The sequence below is a fragment of the Vipera ursinii genome, assembly GCF_947247035.1.
Source record: "Vipera ursinii genome assembly, chromosome: 2".
NCBI lineage: Eukaryota > Metazoa > Chordata > Lepidosauria > Squamata > Viperidae > Vipera > Vipera ursinii.
The window spans coordinates 134,930,001-134,953,151 of NC_139513.1; the positions used below are offsets into that span (position 1 = coordinate 134,930,001).

At 41.9% G+C, this 23,151-nt stretch overlaps 1 protein-coding gene across 1 annotated transcript in view; it reads left to right on the plus strand.

Moving 5' to 3' along the window:
• Nucleotides 1–1,377: 1,377 nt before the first annotated feature.
• Nucleotides 1,378–23,151, plus strand: part of CACNG4 (calcium voltage-gated channel auxiliary subunit gamma 4) — a gene marked incomplete at its 3' end in the record, with an annotated part of 107,874 nt that continues 86,100 nt past the window's right edge. The window contains exon 1 of the mRNA XM_083355459.1: nucleotides 1,378–2,071. Within this exon, the coding sequence (XP_083211585.1) occupies nucleotides 1,843–2,071 (229 nt within the window). The 5' untranslated portion in view covers nucleotides 1,378–1,842. The remainder of the gene's footprint in view (nucleotides 2,072–23,151) is intronic.

Here is a 23,151-nt window from a genome sequence, read left to right on the forward strand (position 1 = left end):
ACCACGGAGACGTCCTTAGACAAGCGCTGGCTCTTCGGGTTTGAAACGGAGATGAGCACCTAGAGTTGGAAACGACTAGCATGCATGTCGGGGGAACCTTTACCTTTACCTAAGGTAGCTACAGAGCACAAAGAGGCCCTGAGCAATACCATTCTTTTCCTGCTGTTCCCCATCTCGCTGATTGGGGGGGAAAGAAGCCACTGGGAGAGAAGAGGCCCCTTGTGGGAAGCTTTGCCATGGTGATTTCCACTTTTCCACCTTCAACTTTTAATCTTCCTCTTTCCCAGCAGTTCTTTCCCTACACCCCAGCCGGAATGGCTTATAGTGCTTTTCCCATTAATTATAAGTGAGAAGTACCAAATGGAAATTGCTTTTTTTCATGGGTCACATTTTAATTTTGTTTTAGCTTACTTTGCATTCAAAGCCATCTGGAATTGAGCTGGATTTGCCGAAATAACTGCACTTTTATGAGAGGGTAAAATATACTAACATGAAAACAAAATTTGACTTTTTCTTTCCTTAATTGCTAATTCCATTTTTAATTGTTTGGTAGAATTGGAATAAATTTTCTGCCCATAATTGGGGTTTTTTTGTGAGGCGAGGAAGCCAGTCAAATTTTAGAAGTTTTAACTTCATGGGGTTTAGGTGGTCATTCAGCAGCAACGAAACTAAATACTGATAAGTTTGGTTAATGAAAAAGGTTGCCAGGTAAGTGGCCAAAATGAAGTGATGGGAAAATAGCTGTTTCATAGTAAAGTTCATTTATGCCTGAGCGCATAATGTGATAATCTTTTTGATTTACAGAGATTTTTGAACAACCTAGAGAAAAGCTTCAGTACTGCTGCCCAGAGATGATGAGATGGGCGGCATATGAATTTAAACAGATAAATGATAGATGATAAGACAGATGAGAGAGAGCGATCCTCTGGCTACTACGGATTGTACAATGATCTTTGAATCCCTGCTCCGAGTAAACCTACTCCCTCTTTTGGGCACTTTCTAGCCAGAAGAAAACAGTGGCCACAGTGAAGCACGGATAAGAACGTCAGTTTGAGACCCAAACCAGCCAGGTTTTATTCCCAAGCTCCTCCAAAGGAGATTCCAGAGGAAACTGCCTCGAAATCTAGGCTACTACGGACTTCTAGTTTCCTCAAAAAAAAACAAAAAAACCCGCCACCCATCCCCGCCCCTTTCAAGCAGATCCTTCGGCCGTTACCCACGGCGCCGAAAGACCATTCTCTTCCACCTGCGCTCGGTTCGCCGACGCCTGGAGTAAGGCGGTGAGGAAGGGCGCGCGCGCGCACGGCCAAGCACCGACCCTCGCCCCCTATTTCCTCCCTTTGCCCTCTCCCTCTCCCTCTCTCGGGGAGGGGCGGAGCCCAAGCAGCCTCGAGGGGCTTTTAGGCGCCCCGCCTCCTCTGCCTCCGCCGAATTTAGGCGGCGGGAAGTGGCGATTTGCGGCGTGTGCCGCCGGGCGCGTGGCGCGCTGGTGAGGCGAGGGAGCGCCCCGAGGGGAAGGAGCCCCAGCTGGCAGCGTGGCGGCTCCTCTGGCTCCCGAAAGGGCGGCGACCTTTACGAGGGCCACTTTTTTTCCCCTTTATTTTTTTCTTTTCTTTTGGCTGTGTTTTGGCGCGAACCTTTCGGCGCGCCCTTCTTCCCCCTCCGCCCATGTCTCGGCTCCTTTGCCACGTCCAGGGCGAATGGCAGGAGGGAGGCGAGGGGGAGAAAGAGAAGCGGGAAGGAGGGGAAGCTCCCGCTAAGGCGCGGCGGGCGGGGAGGCAGTGCTCGACTGCGTCTGTCTCTTGCTGCCCCCTGAGCCCGTCGGGTGGAGCATGAAGCACCATGGTCTGGTGCGACCGTGGGATCCAGATGCTGCTGACCACGGTGGGTGCCTTCGCCGCCTTCAGCCTCATGACCATCGCTATCGGCACCGATTATTGGCTCTACTCGAGCGCCAACCTCTGCAACGGGACCAATGTCACCGCCACGGACGAGACGGCGCAAAGCCAGCCGAAAAAAGTGAAAGGCGACCTCACCCACTCCGGCCTCTGGAGGTTCTGCTGTATTGAAGGTATAGTAGCCCCGCGGCAGGAAGGGCGAGCGCCTCAGACACGCGGGGCGAGGCGAAGGCAGGGCGAGGCGAGGCGGGAACGTGGTCGAGGGGCTGGCTCCGTCTGCGCGGGAGCGACCGTAAGGCAAACGAAGGAAAAAAAGATTCAGGAAAAGTGCCCAACTTCCTCGCTCGGAATGGCGAGTGAGGAACAATGTGAGGCTTTCATGTGAGACCGGAGGTTGGCCAAAAGACTGGGAGTTTTAGTTCCCCTTTTTCCTGGCGAAGCTGTGGAGCGTTAATTCTCATTCATTCAATCATTCATTCATTCTCCCTCTCCCTCTCTTTCTCTCTCCCTCTCTCACACCCCCCCCCTTTCTCCCGCCTCCCCACACACACCCTTTCCTCCAGATACAGCTGGCCGCAGCCGAGTTGCTACTTCTGCTCTGATACTGTCTGGGAGGGAGGACGTTGTTGCCTTGGCAACCGATGTCTCTGATTGCTATGGGAACCGGACAGAGGGAGTGATGCTTAACCCAAGGTTTCTGCTTTGCCTCAACCCAGCCTTGTTGAATCTTAACCCTTTTTCCTGGGCACTTTAGCTTAATCAAAGATTGAAAGAAATGCAAAAGAACGGATTTTTTTTTTAAAAAAAAGTGGGTAAGAAATTGGGGACAGAAGAGGCAAAGAGGCGTTACTAGTGTCTGCAGAATACTAAAGACATCCCTTGCGAATGTATACATGTCTGTGTATGCGCTAGTAAAATATTCTCCAACGTGGTGCCCTTCACATGAGCTAGAACAAGCAATGGGGTAAAAGGTTACATTGGGGAAGGTTCAGCTAATGAGTTTCTTTCAGGTATACACACATTAGACTTGGGAGGTTGTTCAAAAGAATATGCAAGTATTTAATTTTTCAGTGACACTTTCCTTACGCACATGACAAATTATTAGTGGAGTTCATCACAGTCATTTCAACAATATTGAGCTGATTATGGATTATGGAGTAGCTTTAGCACCATGTCAGTTGGGGGTGGGGGTGGTCAGCCTCCCACTTACTGCCGATCTTTCTCCTAAACGTGACAAAATCCCAGAAAGAGGGAGCTGATAAGTAGATTGTGCTCTTTCAAGGTAGCCTAATGAACAGGATGGGGCTACCCCTTCCTTTTGGAGCACAGCATTTATCAACGCCAGCTTGATAATGGACTCATTGCTGGACCCATTCTTTTACCCTAGTCTTTGGATGGGAATACTAGGGGAAAGTTAACTTAATGAACTCATTTCTCAGTCTGGTCTTCCCAAAGGATGAACTCAGGAGAGTGAGTGAGATGGCTGCTCTAGGACAATACTGAGTCAATGGAAGCTGCAGCTGGTCTTTCCATTGCCCTGAGTAGCCCAAAGACAACCTTTTATGATTTTGCTAAACCTCTGACAGAATTGTAGAAATGGGTTTTCTGGAGGACAGTGGAACTACAGAAAAATCCTTTGTCCCGCTTCCCTTCTTTTCCAATTTCCTTTCCCTGTTCTACTACCTTTTAACTTTCTGTCTGCCAGTGTTGGGAACTGGGCTCTCTGTTTCATCATTTAGAGAAGCAGGACACAATTTGGTGTCTTCTGGATGGCTTTCCATTACCTTCTGTAAGTTCTAGCCAACATAGTAAGCCGAAAGAAAATGAGGCCTTATTCAGAATTCATATACTCCCTGAATGGGGTAGTGTCACTGAATTATATGATTCCCAGCAGTGCCACTCCATGTGGTGTAGAATGAAGGATGTTGGAAACTATAATTGTGTAAATTCTGTGATGCTAAAACTGGGAAGGATGGGGTAGTGAGGATCGTGAGAAATAGCTTGGCTTCTCTTCTTCGGGTGACAGTGGCTGAGTGTGAACTTGAAATCTGACTGGTTGAGCATCCTGTTTATGTACTGGTTGCCTTGCTGCCTTACAGGAGCCCTTTCTGAACCTTATTGCTGGGCTGGTGCTGGAGGACTTCCACTTCCTTGTTGCTGTAGATGGGAGGAATCTGGGAAGGCTGAGGTGTTCATGGCCTCTATAGCAGCAGTGAGCTTATCTCAGGCAAGGTCCTACCTGACACACACAAAATGTCCTATGTTTGTTGTTTTCTTTGTTTCAAGTAGTTGGTGTCCTGATCTGAAGATGGAAGAAGTTACTTTGATCCTTTGCCTTGATCAATCACTTCCTTACCCATATTAGATTTCCTGCCTTTCTAAGACCACTGCGGGGGTGATGGGCTGATTAAGATGGTTCATACTAGGTACCTTATAGATTCCAATGAATACTGGGACATTTTTCCAGTAATCTTGTCAGGGAGTTCTGCTGAGAGTTGAGAGCTGGAGTTGAAGATGGCCAGCATATCTGATGTAATTGCCTCCCAAGTAGTATCTGTCTCCAATCTGGAATGTCTCTTGGTTTACAAGGAGCTCTCAAAGATGAGATGACTGGAGCACTAGTAATAAAAGCCAGAATTTATTTTTTTATTTATTTTTTATTTTAATTCCATTTATATCCCGCCCTTCTCCGACGACTCAGGGCGGCTTACAAGCTTAGCAGAATTGAACTTGACCAAATAATTTGAGTTTGGATCAAGCATTAGTACTACTGTGAACTTCTTGCATCACCAGGTTGTTTGTCCAGCAGCTTTATTTAAGCTAGCCTGCTCCCTGTGGGAAATAGTAGATAGAAAGGTCTGCTTCTACCCTGTGACATGTTTGCTTAAGAAAAATCACTCGTATTGAAGAGGCTTGATTCTTTCAAGGCAGTGTCTGAAGTGGTGACTGGAATAGCATCTTGTAATGTCACGAACAATTTATTTGGTCTGTAAACTCTGATGAAGTGGATAGAGTAATTTTCATAAAAACAAAGGGGGCTCCTTTGTGTAGTTAGTAGCAGGGTGAAGTGAGGATGAGCTGGTGTTAAGAAGGTGTCCAGTATCTCCTTGATACAATGAGTTGTGCTGGATGCTTTGAAAAGGATGGTGGTATGAATCTCCTGGAGAAGCCTTCCCTGGATCAGGATATATTTGACAACTACTCTGCTGACTTCAAACTCTACTTTGTAAGAAAGGTGGTGGGATGTTAATTACAGTGTTCCCCAGAGCCCAGTCAGTCAAGGTTTAAGCCCGGGCATTGAACAGAAATGGGTGCACTCACTTTGGATGACCTTTTTAGTACTTTTGACAGTGTTTTTCTTGATCATTTATCATGGCATCATTCTGGATAGCTGCTTTATTTAAGGTTCTGCAATGACTCTACTCTTTCCTAAGCAGCTTTCAGGGCTGGAGGGTGGGTGGTGGGGGACAGAGAAGAGAGATTGTCCTAGGGAACACTCCCATGGGGAACACTGCATGCTTTGGCCCTTCATCCTTATTCTCTAACATAGAGATGAAACAGTTGAGAGAAGTTATCCATCATTTTGAGGTGTTGATATCTAATTGGCATATCACCATACTGAGCAATTTGGAGATGGTGTGGTGATGTAGACCTGGTGTCTGAAGGTTGTAAAAGGCTGAAACAAGCTAAAGTCAGATCCTACTAAGATCTGTCTATCAGGTCTGGTTATAAATGATTGGGATGTCACTGTCTCAGTGAAGTCTACCAGTTGTCTTCCGGGTGAGGTTCAAGGTTTTGGTAATGGTTTTCAAGGCCCTACATGGCATGGGTCCGGAGTACCTCGGGGATCACCTGCTGCCGGCGTCAACCTCCCTCCGCCCTGTGCGTTCCCACAGAGAGGGCCTCCTCAGGGTGCCACCGGCCAGAGAATGTCGGCTTGCGGCCCCCGGGGGGAGGGCCTTCTCTGTGGGCGCCCCGGCTTTATGGAATCAGCTGCCGGTTGAGCTCCGGATGGCACCTGACCTTAGCTCCTTCCGACACGGTCTGAAGACCTACCTATTTGAACAAGCCGGCCTGGCCTGATGGGGGATGTGCTGGGGTTTTTATTGGGGATTTATATATTATTTTACTGTTTTAGCTCGGGCTCTTATTTAATTCTTTTTTAATTTTTGTATTCTGTACTTTTATATGTGCCTTGTTCACCGCCCTGAGTCCTTCGGGAGAAGGGCAGTATACAAATATAATAAATGAAATGAAATGAAATGAAGTCTAACTCTTCTTATATTCATGACTCCTGCTGGATTTGACAGTTGAGTTCAAGATCAAGGTAGCCTTCACACATGTTTGGCTGGTGCCCTATCTGAAGAGGGAGGCCCTGATGAAAGTAACTCATGTTCTCATCGCTATTATACTGAACTACTGCAGCATATTTCTATGGGCTGCTTTTTCCAAATATTCAGTTAAACTAGAGTTGGTACACCCCAAAGGTGCTTTTTCCAAAAGGCAGCTGGATTTTCTTATTTTTTTTTCTTTGAAAACGTTCCACTTCTCATCCAAGAAGCTGTTTCAGTTCTCTTGGATTGGATCTTCTTGGATGAGAAGCAAAACATTTTCTAAGGAAAACTAAGAAAGTCCAGTTGCTTTTTGGAAAAAGCACCTTTGAGACAACCGTGACCTACATGATTCAGAATCTCCATAGACAAAGTTGATACAAAATGCAACAGCCTTGTGTACTGTTCAAAACACTGGTTTTAAGATGCAAAGTCTTATGTAGCTTGGATCCTAGGTAACTTCAGGTTTGTCTCCTCCACATGGAAGTGTCCCAAATGGGGATGTTAATAGTTTCCCCCATTTGTGATGTGAAAGTGTTTATTTATGGTAGCCCCCACCTTGTAGAACACCCTTCTTGGAGAGGTCCTATAGGTGCCCACCTTGGCATCATTCCAGAAGTTGTCAAAACATGTTTTCTATAAGATCTTCAAGATGTAAGAATTGCTGATCTGTAGTCCAATCTGTGTGTCTATAAAGGTAAAGGTTCCCCCGCACATGCGTGCTAGTCGTTTCCGACTCTAGGGGCCGGTGCTCATCTCCGTTTCAAAGTCGAAGAGCCAGCGCTTGTCTGAGGACATCTCCATGGTCATGTGGCCGGCATGACTAGACGCCAAAGGCGCACGGAACGCTGTTACCTTCCCACCGTAGTGGTCCCTATTTTTCTACTTGCATTTTTACCTGCTTTCGAACTGCTAGGTTGGCAGAAGTGTGTGTCTATAGTTACTGTTATATTGATGATTGACCATGGAACCTTTGTAATTTTATGGGTCTTTTGGTTTTATCTACTCGTAAATCACAGTTGGTCTGAGTTGGTCTGATTGTATGGTGAACAAATTTAAAATGAGTGAAAATTAAAAAGTAAAGATTTCTTTTCTTTGGTAATAGGTAAGCAAATGGAAGGAAGTATCAGTAAAGTCATTTGCCTTATCATTCTGGATTCCATAGAATGACAGTAATAGTGAAGAAGTGAAAACACTTTCTCTTTAATCATTTGCTTACATATGTTTTCTTTATAGTTTGGCAGACCTAAACCTAATACCTCCTAAAGCAAGCGTGGACAATCAGAGAGCACCGTGCAGCCTACCAGTCCTCATTTGCATTCAACCACCAAAATATCTTGAGGTTGTGCCACTGGAATTTAATCACCAGATTACAAAGGGTTTTGACTGAAAAACTCAAAAATGAGGCTGAAAGTAGGAACACAAAGCCCCTGCAAAATGGAAATACCCAACCTCCTCAAAAGTGTGTGTGTGTGGGGGGAAATGATAGATGGATGGATGGATGGATAGATAGATAGATAGATAGATAGATAGATAGATAGATAGATAGATAGATAGATAGATAGATAGATAGATAGATCAAGCAGGCAGGCAGGCAGGCAGGCAAGCAGATTTTGATCTCTACTCTCAGTAGACATGACCATATAATGGGTAAGCCTACTGGCCAGCTAATTAACTTACATGTTTCACTCAACAATCTTGTCTGGAGTGAGTACAGAGCAGAAATAGAGCTCACCTTAAGGATTACTGCATCTTAATCAGTCTTCCTGAAAATGGTCTTTTTGAGATGTTAGCAAGAGGGTGCAAGCTTTGATTTAAGACTTATCTAAAATCTCAACCTCAAGGCTCTGCAAATTTGCTCCCACCAAGCTAAGCTAGAATGTGTTCTAGACCTTTCTTACAAGAAAATACAAGAGTTGCTGAGCAACTTTGGCAAAATAAACCATGGAAACAGGGAACAAATGTCATATCAGACTTCTGAATCTCTGACACAAAAAGTAATTGCAGTCCTTTTACGTGTTGCCAACTTTCAGCAGCTATTGTTTCAGCATCATTGGTCAATAGTCTGCCCATAATAAGAATGAGATACAGGTGGATAGATGTGAAATGCGTGAGGAAAAAATGTATTCCCATTTTATTTCATTTTGATGCTTGAGGTACGTATGTGCTTTTTTCCAAAACAATATTAGTGGCATAGCAGCTTCGGTTTCCCCAATTCTATCATCACAACGTAGCCTACAGAATTTGACAAAGCAGATGTTTGGGGTTATTCTAAATGACAGATAGTACAGAAGTGACATAAAGAAAACCCAGAAATAATTCTGAAACTTTCATTTATTTTAGGAGCAGGTCCCAACAATCAATGCTTTCGTGGGCATCAGCAGCAAACTAAGATTATATCAAAATGATCGTACAAGTGTGGAGCTGTCGCAATACAAATACTGCCTTTACATACTTGTGTGCCCGTTTTTGAAACAAGTTTTGGGTTTTGAGTCACGGCATCATGCCATACGTTCCTTCACTTTTGGATACCCCTGAAGATAATCTTTCGGTTGTGTTTGCTGTAAAGATGCCCAAGCTTAAGCATGTTTACACCAGTAGGCGTTCATGTCATTGTAACTTTAATTTACAAAACATAATTCTAGACCTGGATGCCTGTTTTATTAAACATAATATATACATTTTGGTTTAAGGAGAAATGAACTTATTTCTATAGCCTCAGTTCTTAATGAGCCACTTTCTCAGAGCTTTCTTGGCTAACGTTTCACAAGATCTCAGTGAAATCAGGAAGAAGTAGCCCAAGGGAATTTAACAGCAGGCTACCCAGGCAGCATCCTTCTTCCACAATATGCCTTTTTAAAAGGCTACATCAGCAGAGCGAGCTAATTAGGAGTGATTCAGTAACTAAAGTATCTACTATACAGGTGGTTCTTTTTGGCTTAGCATATTTCACTTTTTGTATGCCTCAGGAATTCCCTTTTCTCAGGAATTCAGCCTTTGCTCCAAAGCAGCAGTCAAGTTCTGAAGGAAGACTTCCTTAAAGATACTCTTCGTGAGAACTTCTCCGTAAATATGTTCCTTCAGTTTGGTCCATTTGGTTAAATAGGAATCAGTACAAAGGGGAATCAACAGGAATGCTGGTGCTTACATGTCCTATTAAAAATCATGTTCAAATTAAGAAAGATTTGCCCTTAGTTTATTGGATTCAGAAGTGAGAAGGAGAAAATGGAGTAGAATCTTATTTCAGTACTTTTATTTAAAGGATAAGAGAAACTGAGATTGTTTTGGTATTGAAGACTTGGTATTTCTATTATGGGCAGTAAGAGACTTATGTGGGATGGATGGATGGATAAACAAAGAAATAAATAAGCTAATTTCAGAAAGGACACACGTGTTCAATACATTATTAATAGCACTTGACTCAAATGATGAAAGAGTTTGTGAAATCAGAATTCTAAGCCTTTCTTTCTTCAGTTTACTGAATTTCTTTTCAATAGCAAATCCCTGCTGCATTCAGTAAACTTCTCCAGGATTACTTTCCACCTTTCAGATGCTGAAAATTTAAATAGTTTTAGTAAATTGGCAGATTGTTACAAGAACTTTGATGGGTACAGAGTTTCAGCAACTGTCATTTGGTAGGAGTAACATATTCTAATCCAGGCAAAGACTATTTTGCAGATGATTACTCCCAGATAGCAAGTCAGTGTTTCAGATGAAATATATATATATATATAAAGACACAAAAATTTACCCTCATAATTTAATCATGGTTAGAAGCTACTTACAGAAAGTTAGATCTCAACCTATCAAATTACAGATTCACAGTCTTAGGCTTCTATTACTTTATCCTCCTAAATCACAATTCCTCCTCCCCCACAAAAAAAAGATTGAAAGGAAACGGTATGATGATGCATTTTCAAAGACATTAAATTATTATAACCAATTTTCACTGAATAAATAACCTTTCAACCAGGCTTCTATGAAATAAAATCATAGTATTGTTTAAATTGCATGGGTTCTGTGGTATACCCGTAAAGAAAATAATGTTTTGAAATAATTGAATTAGTCAAACTAAGTGGCTGAAATGATAATGAGAGGTTGCTATATTTCTTTTAAAAAATTGTTTCGGATAGATGACATTTTAAACTATGGATTTGATACTTGTCTCCTTACAATCACTGTCTTTTTTATATTATGTTGTTACTTTCAAAGCCTTGTCTCAATTATTTTTACTCTGGTATAAGTCTCAAAGATCTTGCTGAGATTTGCTGCTAATTATGTATGGTTGGACCTGCCTGTGTATTGGTTTGCAACTATAGGAACAATTTCGGTATTTAGCTAAACATTTCTCAGATTATATGTTAAATTGATATTGACCTGAATAACAGTAGGATGTGCAAGTTCTTTCCAGTCACCTGGTATTTCTGTTTAAACCAGGGGTCTTCAAACTTGGCCCTTTTATGACTTGTGGACTTCAACTCCCAGAATTCCTCAGCCAGACCCTGGCTGAGGAATTCTGGGAGTTGAAGTCCATAAGTCATAAAAGGGCCAAGTTTGAAGACCCCTGGTTTAAAGGCTTCTAAGTAATCAGATATGGCTTGACTAAAATATATTTGTAAAATTTAAATTTAACAAGTGTATGAATTCTAAAATCATGCTACAAAAGTTTTGCAGTATTTAAAAGTTAAATTCTCTTTACGAATTACATTTGTATTAAGCATTTCTATTCACATTAAGGAACATTTGCAACTAAATAAGTAAGTTACAGCAGAGGTGAAATACTTATTTCATGCTATATGTAATGACCTACTGATGATAATAAAAATATCTACAGTTCTTAGTAATAACAAAAAGCAAGGTCTGAGAAGGTAGACCATGCAATTTTAATGGTGTGTTTTAAAAGCTGACATGGTGCCAAATAAAGTTAATGACTATTGTATTTCACCAATAGATCATACTCCTATTAAATGAGAATACATTGGTACTAATTATCATTATTAGTAAATGGGTCATTGTATAATATGCAAAGCAATGTGTGTTTGTGTGTGTTATCTTTCTTCCAAGGGGTCAGGGAGGCATTTAGGCTTCTCTCTAATACCAATTCTGTCTTCATAATAACCCTGTAATCTAGGCTTAGTTGATTAGCCAAGGTCAGACTTAGATTGTCCCTATCTAATCACAATATTAGATTGGCTTTTTCTGCTGTATAGCACAGATATAAGATAATGATGGGTGGTTTGGAATGATCAAAGTATACAAAACTATTTATGTGCTTCTTATATATTATTATGATGTAACAATACCAGTGGTGGGATTCAAATATGTGAATAACCGGATCTCTGTGTGGATGCTGCTTCCGGAAGTCCATTCTGGGCCTGGGCAATGAAAAATTAGATACCGGTTCTGCCAAAGTTGTGCGAACCGGCTGAACCCCGCCACTGTATAGAACGAGTATACAGAGTATACAGAGTCAAGATCAGGCTGTAATCTGTCTTACTGAATAATTCTAGCTTTGTCTGCAGAGATGTTTCTTTTCCCAGTGAAGGTGTTGGGAAGAGACACTTGATCAGGAACCATTCATAGGGCTGTTGAGCAATAACTTTCCCTAATATGATTCAAATAGCAATTTGCATTGCAAAAAAAAGTAATGCATAGTTTGATCCTGATACCTTGATTATGTACCATGAAGTCAGTGTCAACTGTTTGCCATCACATAGACAGTCTATTCCTAACCTGGTTTCTCAGGTTTTCGAACAATGCACCGTCATTGTAACTAAGTTTGTTACTGACAATCCTCTTCTCCTTACACCTTTCCCAGCATTAGAGCTTCTCCAGAGACCTAGATCTTCATGTAGCTTGAGCCTGGTCATTTGTGCCTCAAGTGAGAAATTTGGTTAGATTTGTTTGATAATCCCTTTGTTTGTTTTTTTGCCTGTCTATCATATTCTCAAGAATTTTCTCTAGCCTCAAAGTTCAAAAGCGCCTTCATATCTGTCTTCATCAAAATCCAACTTTCACTTCCAATCAGTGTCACAGTCTAGCACCATTCATGACACTAATCAGTATCATGGCTCATACTATTCTGATCTTTGTATATGTCATGGCATCTGTGCATCTTTTCCAATATGTTCATGACTGTTTTACCAAGTGCTAATCTGGGGCTTATTTTTTGACTCTTGTTTCTTCTTTGTTGATAGTTCATCCTAAAAGGCAGAAGTTTTTAGCATTTTGATATCTTCATTATCAATTCTGAGGCTGCTTATTTTTACCTGTTATCATTAGTTTGACAACATTCTTATGTTGATAGTCTTTATATTTAATTTTGCTCCCATTTTATCACTATGTTCTTTGACTTTTATTAGTAGATCCTTTACATTTTTTTACTATTAAAGTGGTGGCATTAATATAGCACAGGTCTTCCTCCAGTTTTAGAACCACATCTTCTTCCAATCCTGCTTCCCTTAATATATATTCAACATATAGTTTGAAAAGGTGGGATAAAATATTATAATAACAACAACAACAACAACAACAACAACAACGACGATGATGATGATGATGATGATGATGATAGAATTCACCCTTGTGTCAACTCTTTTTCCAACCTGGAGTCATTCTATTTTGCCAGGTGATCTTCTGTGGCTTTGTTATCTGTATATGGCTTTGAGATGCTCTGGGATTCTCATTTTCTAAGTACATTCCACAACCTAACATGTTTGACACAATCAAAAGCTCTTTTTATAATCAACGAAGCACATACAGATGATTTTAGCAAACTTGGAGAGAACCTAGGAAACATTCTATGGACAAAAATCCTAAAGGGGGGAAAACAGCTCAAGAAACATAGGAAACTCTGAAAAATATTATCATAAAAGCTCAGTCCAGCACAATACCACCGAAAAAGAAAAAGAAAAAATTCAAGAAGAAACCAGCAGGGCTGCACAAAGCTCGCTCTGACAAACTGAAAGACAAAGAGGACAAGTACAAAAAATGGAAAGAGGGACTAATAAATGAAGGAGGAGGAGGAGGAGGAGGAAGTTGGAAGGGACCTTGGAGGTTATCTAGTGCAACCTCCTGCTCAGGCAGGAAACCCTATACCATTTCAGACAAACGGCTGTCCAGTCTCTTCTTAAAGATTTCCAGTGTTGGAGCATTCACCGCTTCTGGAGGCAGGTTGTTCCACTGATTAATTGTTCTAACTGTCAGGAAGTTTCTCCTTAGTTCTAGGTTGCTTCTCTCCTTGATTAGTTTCCATCCATTGCTTCTTGTCCTGCCTTCAGGTGCTTTGGAGAATAGCTAGACTCCCTCTTCTTTGTGGCAACCCCTGAGATATTGGAATACTGCTATCATGTCACCCCTAGTCCTTCTTTTCATTAAACAAGACATACCAAATTCCAGCAACCGTTCCTTATATGTTTTAGCCTCCAGTCCCCTAATCAACTTTGTTGTTCTTCTCTGTAGTCTTTCTAGAGTCTCAACATCTTTTTTACATTGTGGTGACCAAAACTGGATGCAGTATTCCAAGTGTGGTCTTACCAAGGCGTTGTAAAGTGGTATTAACACTTCACGTGATCTTGATTCTATCCCTCTGTTAATGCAGCCTAGCACTGTGTTGGCTTTTTTGGCAGCTGCAGCACACTGCTGGCTTATATTTAAGTGATTGTCCACTAGGAGTCTGAGATCCCTCTCATACTTACTACTGTTGAGCAAGGTACCACCTATACTATACTTGTGCATTTGGTTTTTCTTGCCTACTTTTTTCACCATTGAATTTCTTTCTGTTACATAGTGCCCAATGTTCAAGTCTGTCCATAACTACGGCTGATTATCAGCAAACAGCCAGAACATGCAAAGATGAAGTCAGGAAATCAAAGGCTCAGGATGAACAAAGACTTGCAACAGAAATCAAGGACAATAAAAAGTTTCTTTCAACATATTAATAACAAGAAAAAAATCAAGGAAACTGTAGGTCCACTAAAGAGAGAAGATGGTATGGAAGTAACAGGCAATAAAGAGAAAGCAGAGCTGCTTAATTCATTTTTTGCACAGTCTTCACACAAGAAGAAACTATAACCCAACATACAAAAAAATTTTTTTTTGCAAAAGACAAACTAGAAACAAAAATTAAAATAAGCAAGAAAATGGCAAGAGAATACTTATCCAACCTTGACAAATATAATTCACTGGGACCTGACAGATTATATCCCAGAGTTCTGAAGGAGCTGGTAGATGTTATCTCAGAACCATTGCACCATATCTTTTAAAAAATCCGGGAGCACTGGGGAAGTACCTGATGATTGGAAAAGGGCTGATGTGATTCCCATCTTCAAGAAAGGGGGAAAAAACAGATCCAGGAAAGTACAGACCAGTCAGTCTAACATCAATACCTGGGAAGACTAAATCAGTAGACCAGTGAAACACTGTGGACATAGTATACTTAGACTTCAGCAAGGTATCCCACAAAATAGACCACAACCTGCTGCTTAGTAAGCTAGAAAAAGGTGGGATAGACAACATCACCACCAGATGGCTCTGTAGCTGGCTGACAAACTGTACTCAGTGAGTAGTCCTCAATGGTACTACATCCACATGGAGAGAAGTAAGCAATGGGGTACCACAAGGGTCCATCTTAGGCCCAGTACTCTTTAATATCTTCATAAATGACTTAGATAAGGAAATAGAAGGGGAACTCATCAAATTTGCAGATGACACTAAACTGGCAGGAATAGCCAACCCCACAGAAGACAAGCTCAGGATCCAAAAAGATCTTGACAAATCTGAAGAATGGGCCCTATCCAACAAAATGAATTTTAATGTGGAGAAAAGCAAAGTTTTACATTCAGGCAGGAAAAATCATAGGTATAAGTATAAGTGACACCTGGCTCAAAAACAGTAACTGTGGGTGGGACCTTGGAGTCCTAATGGACGATCACTTGACTGAGCCAGCAGCGTGCAGCAGCAGCCAAAAATACTAATACAATCCTGGGTTGTATAAACAGAAAAAAGATCAAGCGAAGTATTAATACCGCTTTATAAAACCCTAGTAAGACCTCAGCTGGAATACTGCAACCAATTTTGGTCACCATACTGCAAAAAAGATGTTGAGACTTTCGAAAAAGTTCAGAGAAGAGCAACTAAAATGATCAAAGGCCTGGAGAGTAAAACATATGAAGAACGGCTGCAGGACTTGGGTTTGGCTAGTCTAAAGAAAAGAAGAAACAGGAGCAATATGATAGCAGTATTTCAGTACTTGAGGGACTGCCACAAAGAAGAGGGCTTCAACCTATTCTCCAAAGCATCAGAGGGCAAGACAAGAAACAATGGTTGGAAACTGACCAAAGAGAGAAGCAACCTGGAATTAAGGAGAAACTTCCTAACAGTGAGGACAATTAACCAGTGGAACAGCTTGCCTCCAGAAATCGTGGGTGCTCCATCACTGGAGGTTTTAAAGAAGAGACTAGACAGCCACTTGTCCCATTCTATTCTATTCTATTCTATTCTATTCTATTCTATTCTATTCTATTCTATTCTATTCTATTCTATTCTATTCTATTCTATTCTATTCTATTCTATTCTATTCTATTCTACTCTACTCTACTCTACTCTACTCTACTCTATAGGTAAAGGTAAAGGTTCCCCCGCACATGCGTGCTAGTCGTTTCCGACTCTAGGGGCCGGTGCTCATCCCCGTTTCAAAGCCGAAGAGCCAGCGCTTGTCCGAGGACGTCTCCGTGGTCATGTGGCTGGCTTGACTAGACGCCAAAGGCGCACGGAACGCTGTTACCTTCCCACCGGAGTGGTCCCTATTTTTCTACTTACCTTTTTACGTGCTTTCGAACTGCTAGGTTGGCAGAAGCTGGGACGAGTAACAGGCGCTCACTCTGTTACGCGGCACTCGGGATTCGACCCGCCAAACTGCCGACCTTCTGATCGACAAGCTCAGCGTCCTAACCCACTGAGCCACCGCGTCCCTTATTCTATTCTATAGTATGGACCTATTTAAGAATAATTGTAAATATTATTTTTTTTTCAAATCCCATTTATATCCCGCCCTTCTCCGAAGACTCAGGGCGGCTTTACAATTTAAAGCACAAATCAATGTGCTTAGCAATAGCCTTCATTCTATGTATATGCCTGCTTATTAGGGCTTTCGCGCCCCCCCCCCCCCCCAAGCGGCATTTTTACAAAGTCAGCTTATTGCCCCCAACAATCGGTGTCCTCATTTTACCTACCTCGGAAGGATGGAAGGCTGAGTCAACCTTGAGCCTGGTGGGATGCGAACCTGCACTAATTGCAGGCAGCTGGTGTTACTTAAGGAGGCGTTAGCCCACTGCTCCACCAAGGCTGTTAGGGATTTAGGGATATTGTACAATAATTTGCACATTCATTCAAGTCTCTCTTTCTCTCTTTGATATTAGAATGCAGATTGACCTCTTCCAATCTGTTGGTCACTGTGTCATTCTCCAGATTTGCTAGCAAAGTTTGATTAGAGCCTTTATTGATTCTTCTTCTGTTGCTGACCATGTATCAAATGGACAACGCTTCATTTCCTTTAGTCTTCATCTTCTAGTACAGTTAGGGATTTTGTAAGTAGGAAATATCTTCTAAGGTATCTTACATGTTGACATCTCTACTACCTGTATATATTTTAGTGTACAGCTTCCATCCTTCTTCCATATCCTTTGTATCTGTTACTACCCTATTTATCCATTGGCATCCTTTTTCCCAATTCAACTGAAACTCCAACTGAGATCTTTTGGAAAATTTTCCTTGGTTCTCTATGTCTGTTTCAATCTTCAATGTCTGTACAGATGCTGCTGTAATGCTGACTCTGAAACTCTTTGTTATGTTCGTTCTTGAGATTTTTGTCCTTGGCTTTGGCTTCTCTTATCTTCTTGGCAGTTTCCGCAGATTGTTCTGATACCTAGTTTGTCTTCTTCTCTTTTTTCATCATATGAAAAAGTAAATACATTCCATTTACATTTTTGACTTTTTCAATATATTTCCATGTACAGATATTTGATCTCATTTCAATTACAGGTAATCCTCAACTTCTAACCCAGGCATGTCAAACTCATGATGTCACGTGACATCATGCGACGTATCGCGACTTTTCCCCCATTGCTGGCAATGGGGTGGGCGCGGTTTCATCGTGACGCATCTGGCCTGTGGGCTGGCAGTTTGACATGCCTGTTCTAACCAGTGATTAAGCAATCATTTAAAGTTATAGTGGCACTGAAAAAGGTGGTGTCTAGTCCCAGTTCATACACACACACAGCACAAGCGGAGTAAGCATGTTTACTTCACACAACCAACCTTATAGTCATTCCCCAGATCCCAATTCCACATGAGCAGTCTTTTAAAATCCGTTTCAAACAACTGGGATGCAACAAAGGCAATGGAGGCAAGTCTGCTGCAATCTCTTCTGCATCTAAGGCACAGGAACATCAGTACAGTTTTACAGCCAAGTTTGACATCATTACAGGCTCAGCCAAGGCAAGCATGGTTTCCACAGGTTCAAGGCACAATGAAAGCCACATGACTCTAGCATATTCCCATATTGATGAAGCCAGCTTGATGTTAATGGGTTCAACCACAAAGGCAGCTTGACTTCAGTGGGGTCAAGATAGAACAATAGCAATACAACTTCGGCAGAGTTAAGGCCCGATAAAGATAGCCTGGTATTTATGAGTTCAAGGCACAATGAACGGAACACAATCTCAATAGTCTCAATGAATTCAAGGCAGTGAATCAAGAGAGTTCATGGATGGATTATGAACGGTTGTCTCCGACAACACCCACGCTCCAAATGCTGAAGTAAATAGTAAATGCACAGACCAGTGCAACTTATTAGGAAGGGCAAGGCTGCCTCCTTATGAGCAGCTTCGATAAGCTCCTGTCCTGCTCCACACATGCACACAGCCCAAGAGGTCTTGATGTGTTCTTTATTGGGACTTTGTCAACTCCGAATAGTAATCCCCAGGATTCATCTCCACAAGAACTAGTGCAAAACCCAGTGAATCCAATTTTTCCCATCTGGAAACACAGCAAGTCCCTTAAGTCCCCTCACCAGGTTCAGAGTCCAGTCCACGGTCCAAGCACAACTCACCAAAACAAAATCCAAATCCAAGGTTCATGAAGCAAGTCCAAACTCTGAAAGCAATGCCCAAGTCCAGTAGCAGGGTCCAGGTGTATGTCCACGATGGCCTGAATGAAGACAAAGCAAGAAACTGATGAATTTTTCCCAGTGACACTTGGTTGTTCATCTGGTTGCCCCTCCAGTGACCTCTCTACTGAGCCTGGCCTCTCACTCCTGGCTCAGAGCCCTTAGTAATTTCTTGCCCCTCCTCTGCACCCCCTCCAAAGTCCCCAGAGCTAGCTCTTTCTCCTCGCCCAAGATGGCATATGGGGAAGACATCACAGCCAACCGCCATTGTGTTTCCCTCCTCTCAGCTCTGAGTGCCCTTGGATCAGGCTGGAATGGCAATTCCTCCACTGGCCAGCTTCAGCTGTGCCTCTCCTGCCTGTGAAGTCAGCTGTTTGTCTAGCCACTCTCCTAGGTTTCCCGTGACATTCCTGGCATGGTCTTGCCTAGACCATCTGAACTGCCACAGAGCCTTCCACTTCCTCCTGATACTCCCCATAGTCTCTGTCAGATGTTCCTGGAGCCAGCTCTTCCTCGTTATCCAAACTGATGCCCAAGGGAACCATCATAGGTGGCTTACAGTCCTCGTACTTACAACTGCAATGGTCATGTGGTTAAAATTTGGATGCTTGGCAATTGGCATGTATTTGTGATGGTTGCAGCATTCTGAGATCATGTGATCACGATTGTGATCTTCCCAGCCAGCTTCCAGCAAGCAATATCAATAGGGAAAGCCATATTTGCTTAATGACTGCACAATTCACTTAAAGCTGCAATCATTCACTTAACAACCGTGTGAAAAAAGGTCGTAAAATTGGGCATGATTAGCTTAACAGCCACCTTGCTTAGCCATGAAAATTCTGGACCCAATTGTCATAAATCATGGACTTTCTTTTTTTTATTAAAAAGTTTTACAATACATTTTGTCTTTAGCAATCCCTCCCCCCGCCCTCCGCCCACCCCTTCCTAACCCTCCCTAACCCTCCCCCCCTTCCCCCTCCCCCCTCCCCAACTTCCCACAGCTAAATACAAGGTATAAAAGCAAAAAACAATCATAAACAACCATATGCTAACAACAATAAACTATTAAGTCTATCGCACTCTAGCTCATATGAAATGACTACAAGCAATACTAATATCACATAAAAAAAGAAAAAAAACTTATTCAAATGCTAAGTGAAACTTTTTAGTTCCATATTTGTTCTGGATATAATCAATCCACTGGACTTTCTGTATATTTATAGATAAAGGGTATTCCCTTTAACATAACAAACATAACAAACAACATGCACCCTTTACATTTCATAGTTTATTGTAGTAGTTAAATGAACATAATTGCAAATTTTGCATTGGAAAAAGTAAGTAGATTTATTACTACCTCCAATACTTAAATATTTAAAATTAGAATCAGGTGCCCAGATCTGGTGAAAATGATTAAAACATCATTGGAGTGGACACAGAAGGAATCTGAGATATTTAATTTGATTTTCTCTTTGTTGTTGAAGTCTGTGGTATTGTATGTTTAGATTGAAAGAGCTGTCTGAGACCTCCAGAAAGAAGGTTGGAGATGCCTATGACTCTATGGAAGGATTTAAAGACGTTGCCAAAGAATTGAGCCTTAATCATCTCACTGTCCGGAGGAATATCTGTTTGGAAAAACATCTAAAAATGGAGAAAATTTCAAACTACTGCCAACTTGTTCAGGCCACGTTGTCCAAGCAAATTCAGTCCGTGATCAGAAATCCTATATTGATGTTGAAATGCATGAGTGTACCATTAAATCTACGTGGAAGATATGACAGGAGAAAATCTTTGTTATCAACAAGGCACTTCAGGGGCAGGACTAAATATGGACAAAGAATGCTTACAGGGAGTGCAGAATTATTAGGCAAGTTGTATTTTTGAGGATTAATTTTATTATTGAACAACAACCATGTTCTCAATGAACCCAAAAAACTCATTAATATCAAAGCTGAATATTTTTGGAAGTAGTTTTTAGTTTGTTTTTAGTTACAGCTATTTTAGGGGGATATCTGTGTGTGCAGGTGACTATTACTGTGCATAATTATTAGGCAACTTAACAAAAAACAAATATATACCCATTTCAATTATTTATTTTTACCAGTGAAACCAATATAACATCTCAACATTCACAAATATACATTTCTGACATTCAAAAACATAACAAAAACAAATCAGTGACCAATATAGCCACCTTTCTTTGCAAGGACACTCAAAAGCCTGCCATCCATGGATTCTGTCAGTGTTTTGATCTGTTCACCATCAACATTGCGTGCAGCAGCAACCACAGCCTCCCAGACACTGTTCAGAGAGGTGTACTGTTTTCCCTCCTTGTAAATCTCACATTTGATGATGGACCACAGGTTCTCAATGGGGTTCAGATCAGGTGAACAAGGAGGCCATGTCATTAGATTTCCTTCTTTTATACCCTTTCTTGCCAGCCACGCTGTGGAGTACTTGGACGCGTGTGATGGAGCATTGTCCTGCATGAAAATCATGTTTTTCTTGAAGGATGCAGACTTCTTCCTGTACCACTGCTTGAAGAAGGTGTCTTCCAGAAACTGGCAGTAGGACTGGGAGTTGAGCTTGACTCCATCCTCAACCCGAAAAGGCCCCACAAGCTCATCTTTGATGATACCAGCCCAAACCAGTACTCCACCTCCACCTTGCTGGCGTCTGAGTCGGACTGGAGCTCTCTGCCCTTTACCAATCCAGCCACGGGCCCATCCATCTGGCCCATCAAGACTCACTCTCATTTCATCAGTCCATAAAACCTTAGAAAAATCAGTCTTGAGATATTTCTTGGCCCAGTCTTGACGTTTCAGCTTGTGTGTCTTGTTCAGTGGTGGTCGTCTTTCAGCCTTTCTTACCTTGGCCATGTCTCTGAGTATTGCACACCTTGTGCTTTTGGGCACTCCAGTGATGTTGCAGCTCTGAAATATGGCCAAACTGGTGGCAAGTGGCATCTTGGCAGCTGCACGCTTGACTTTTCTCAGTTCATGGGCAGTTATTTTGCGCCTTGGTTTCTCCACACGCTTCTTGCGACCCTGTTGACTATTTTGAATGAAACGCTTGATTGTTCGATGATCACACTTCAGAAGCTTTGCAATTTTAAGAGTGCTGCATCCCTCTGCAAGATATCTCACTATTTTTGACTTTTCTGAGCCTGTCAAGTCCTTCTTTTGACCCATTTTGCCAAAGGAAAGGAAGTTGCCTAATAATTATGCACACCTGATACAGGGTGTTGATGTCATTAGACCACACCCCTTCTCATTACAGAGATGCACATCACCTAATATGCTTAATTGGTAGTAGGCTTTCGAGCCTATACAGCTTGGAGTAAGACAACATGCATAAAGAGGATGATGTGGTCAAAATACTCATTTGCCTAATAATTCTGCACTCCCTGTAGTCCCAAAACAGTGGACAATCGCTTAAATATGAGCCAGCAGTGTGCTGCAGCTGCCAAAAAGCCAACACAGTCCTAGGCTGCATTAACAGAGGGAAAGAATCAAGATCACATGAAGTGTTAATACCACTTTATAATGCCTTGGTAAGACCACACTTGGAATACTGCATCCAGTTTTGGTCACCACAGTGTAAAAAAAGATTTTGAGACTTTAGAAAGAGCAGAGAAGAGCAACAAAGATGATTAGGGGACTGGAAGCTAAAACATATAAAGAACGGTTACTGGGATTGGGTATGTCTAGTTTAATGAAAAGAAGGACTTCGGGTGACAGGATAGCAGTGTTTCAATATGTATACAGGGTGTTGATGTCATTAGACCACACCCCTTCTCATTACAGAGATGCACATCACCTAATATGCTTAATTGGTAGTAGGCTTTCGAGCCTATACAGCTTGGAGTAAGACAACATGCATAAAGAGGATGATGTGGTCAAAATACTCATTTGCCTAATAATTCTGCACTCCCTGTAGTCCCAAAACAGTGGACAATCGCTTAAATATGAGCCAGCAGTGTGCTGCAGCTGCCAAAAAGCCAACACAGTCCTAGGCTGCATTAACAGAGGGAAAGAATCAAGATCACATGAAGTGTTAATACCACTTTATAATGCCTTGGTAAGACCACACTTGGAATACTGCATCCAGTTTTGGTCACCACAGTGTAAAAAAAGATTTTGAGACTTTAGAAAGAGCAGAGAAGAGCAACAAAGATGATTAGGGGACTGGAAGCTAAAACATATAAAGAACGGTTACTGGGATTGGGTATGTCTAGTTTAATGAAAAGAAGGACTTCGGGTGACAGGATAGCAGTGTTTCAATATGTAAGGGGTTGCCACAAAGAAAAGGGAGTCAATGTATACTATAAAGCAACTGAAGGCAGAACAAGAAAAAAATGGTTGGAAGCTAATCAAGGAGAGAAGCCAGCTAGAACTAAGGAGAAATTTCCTGATAGAACAATTAATCAGTGGAACAACTTGCCTCCAGAAGTTGTGAATGCTCCAGCATTCAAGGATTTAAAGAAAAGATTGGACAACCATTTGTCTGAAATGGTATAGGGTTTCCTGCCAGAGAAGGGTTGTTGTTGTTGTTAGTTGCAAAGTCATGTCTGACCCATCGCGACCCCATGGACAACGTTCCTCCAGGCCTTCCTGTCCTCTACCATCTTCTGGAGTCCATTTAAGCTCATGCCTACTGCTTCAGTGACTCCATCCAGCCACCTCATTCTCTGTCGTCCCCTTCTTCTCTTGCCCTCAACATTTCCCAGCATTAGGCTTTTCTCCAGTGAGTCCTT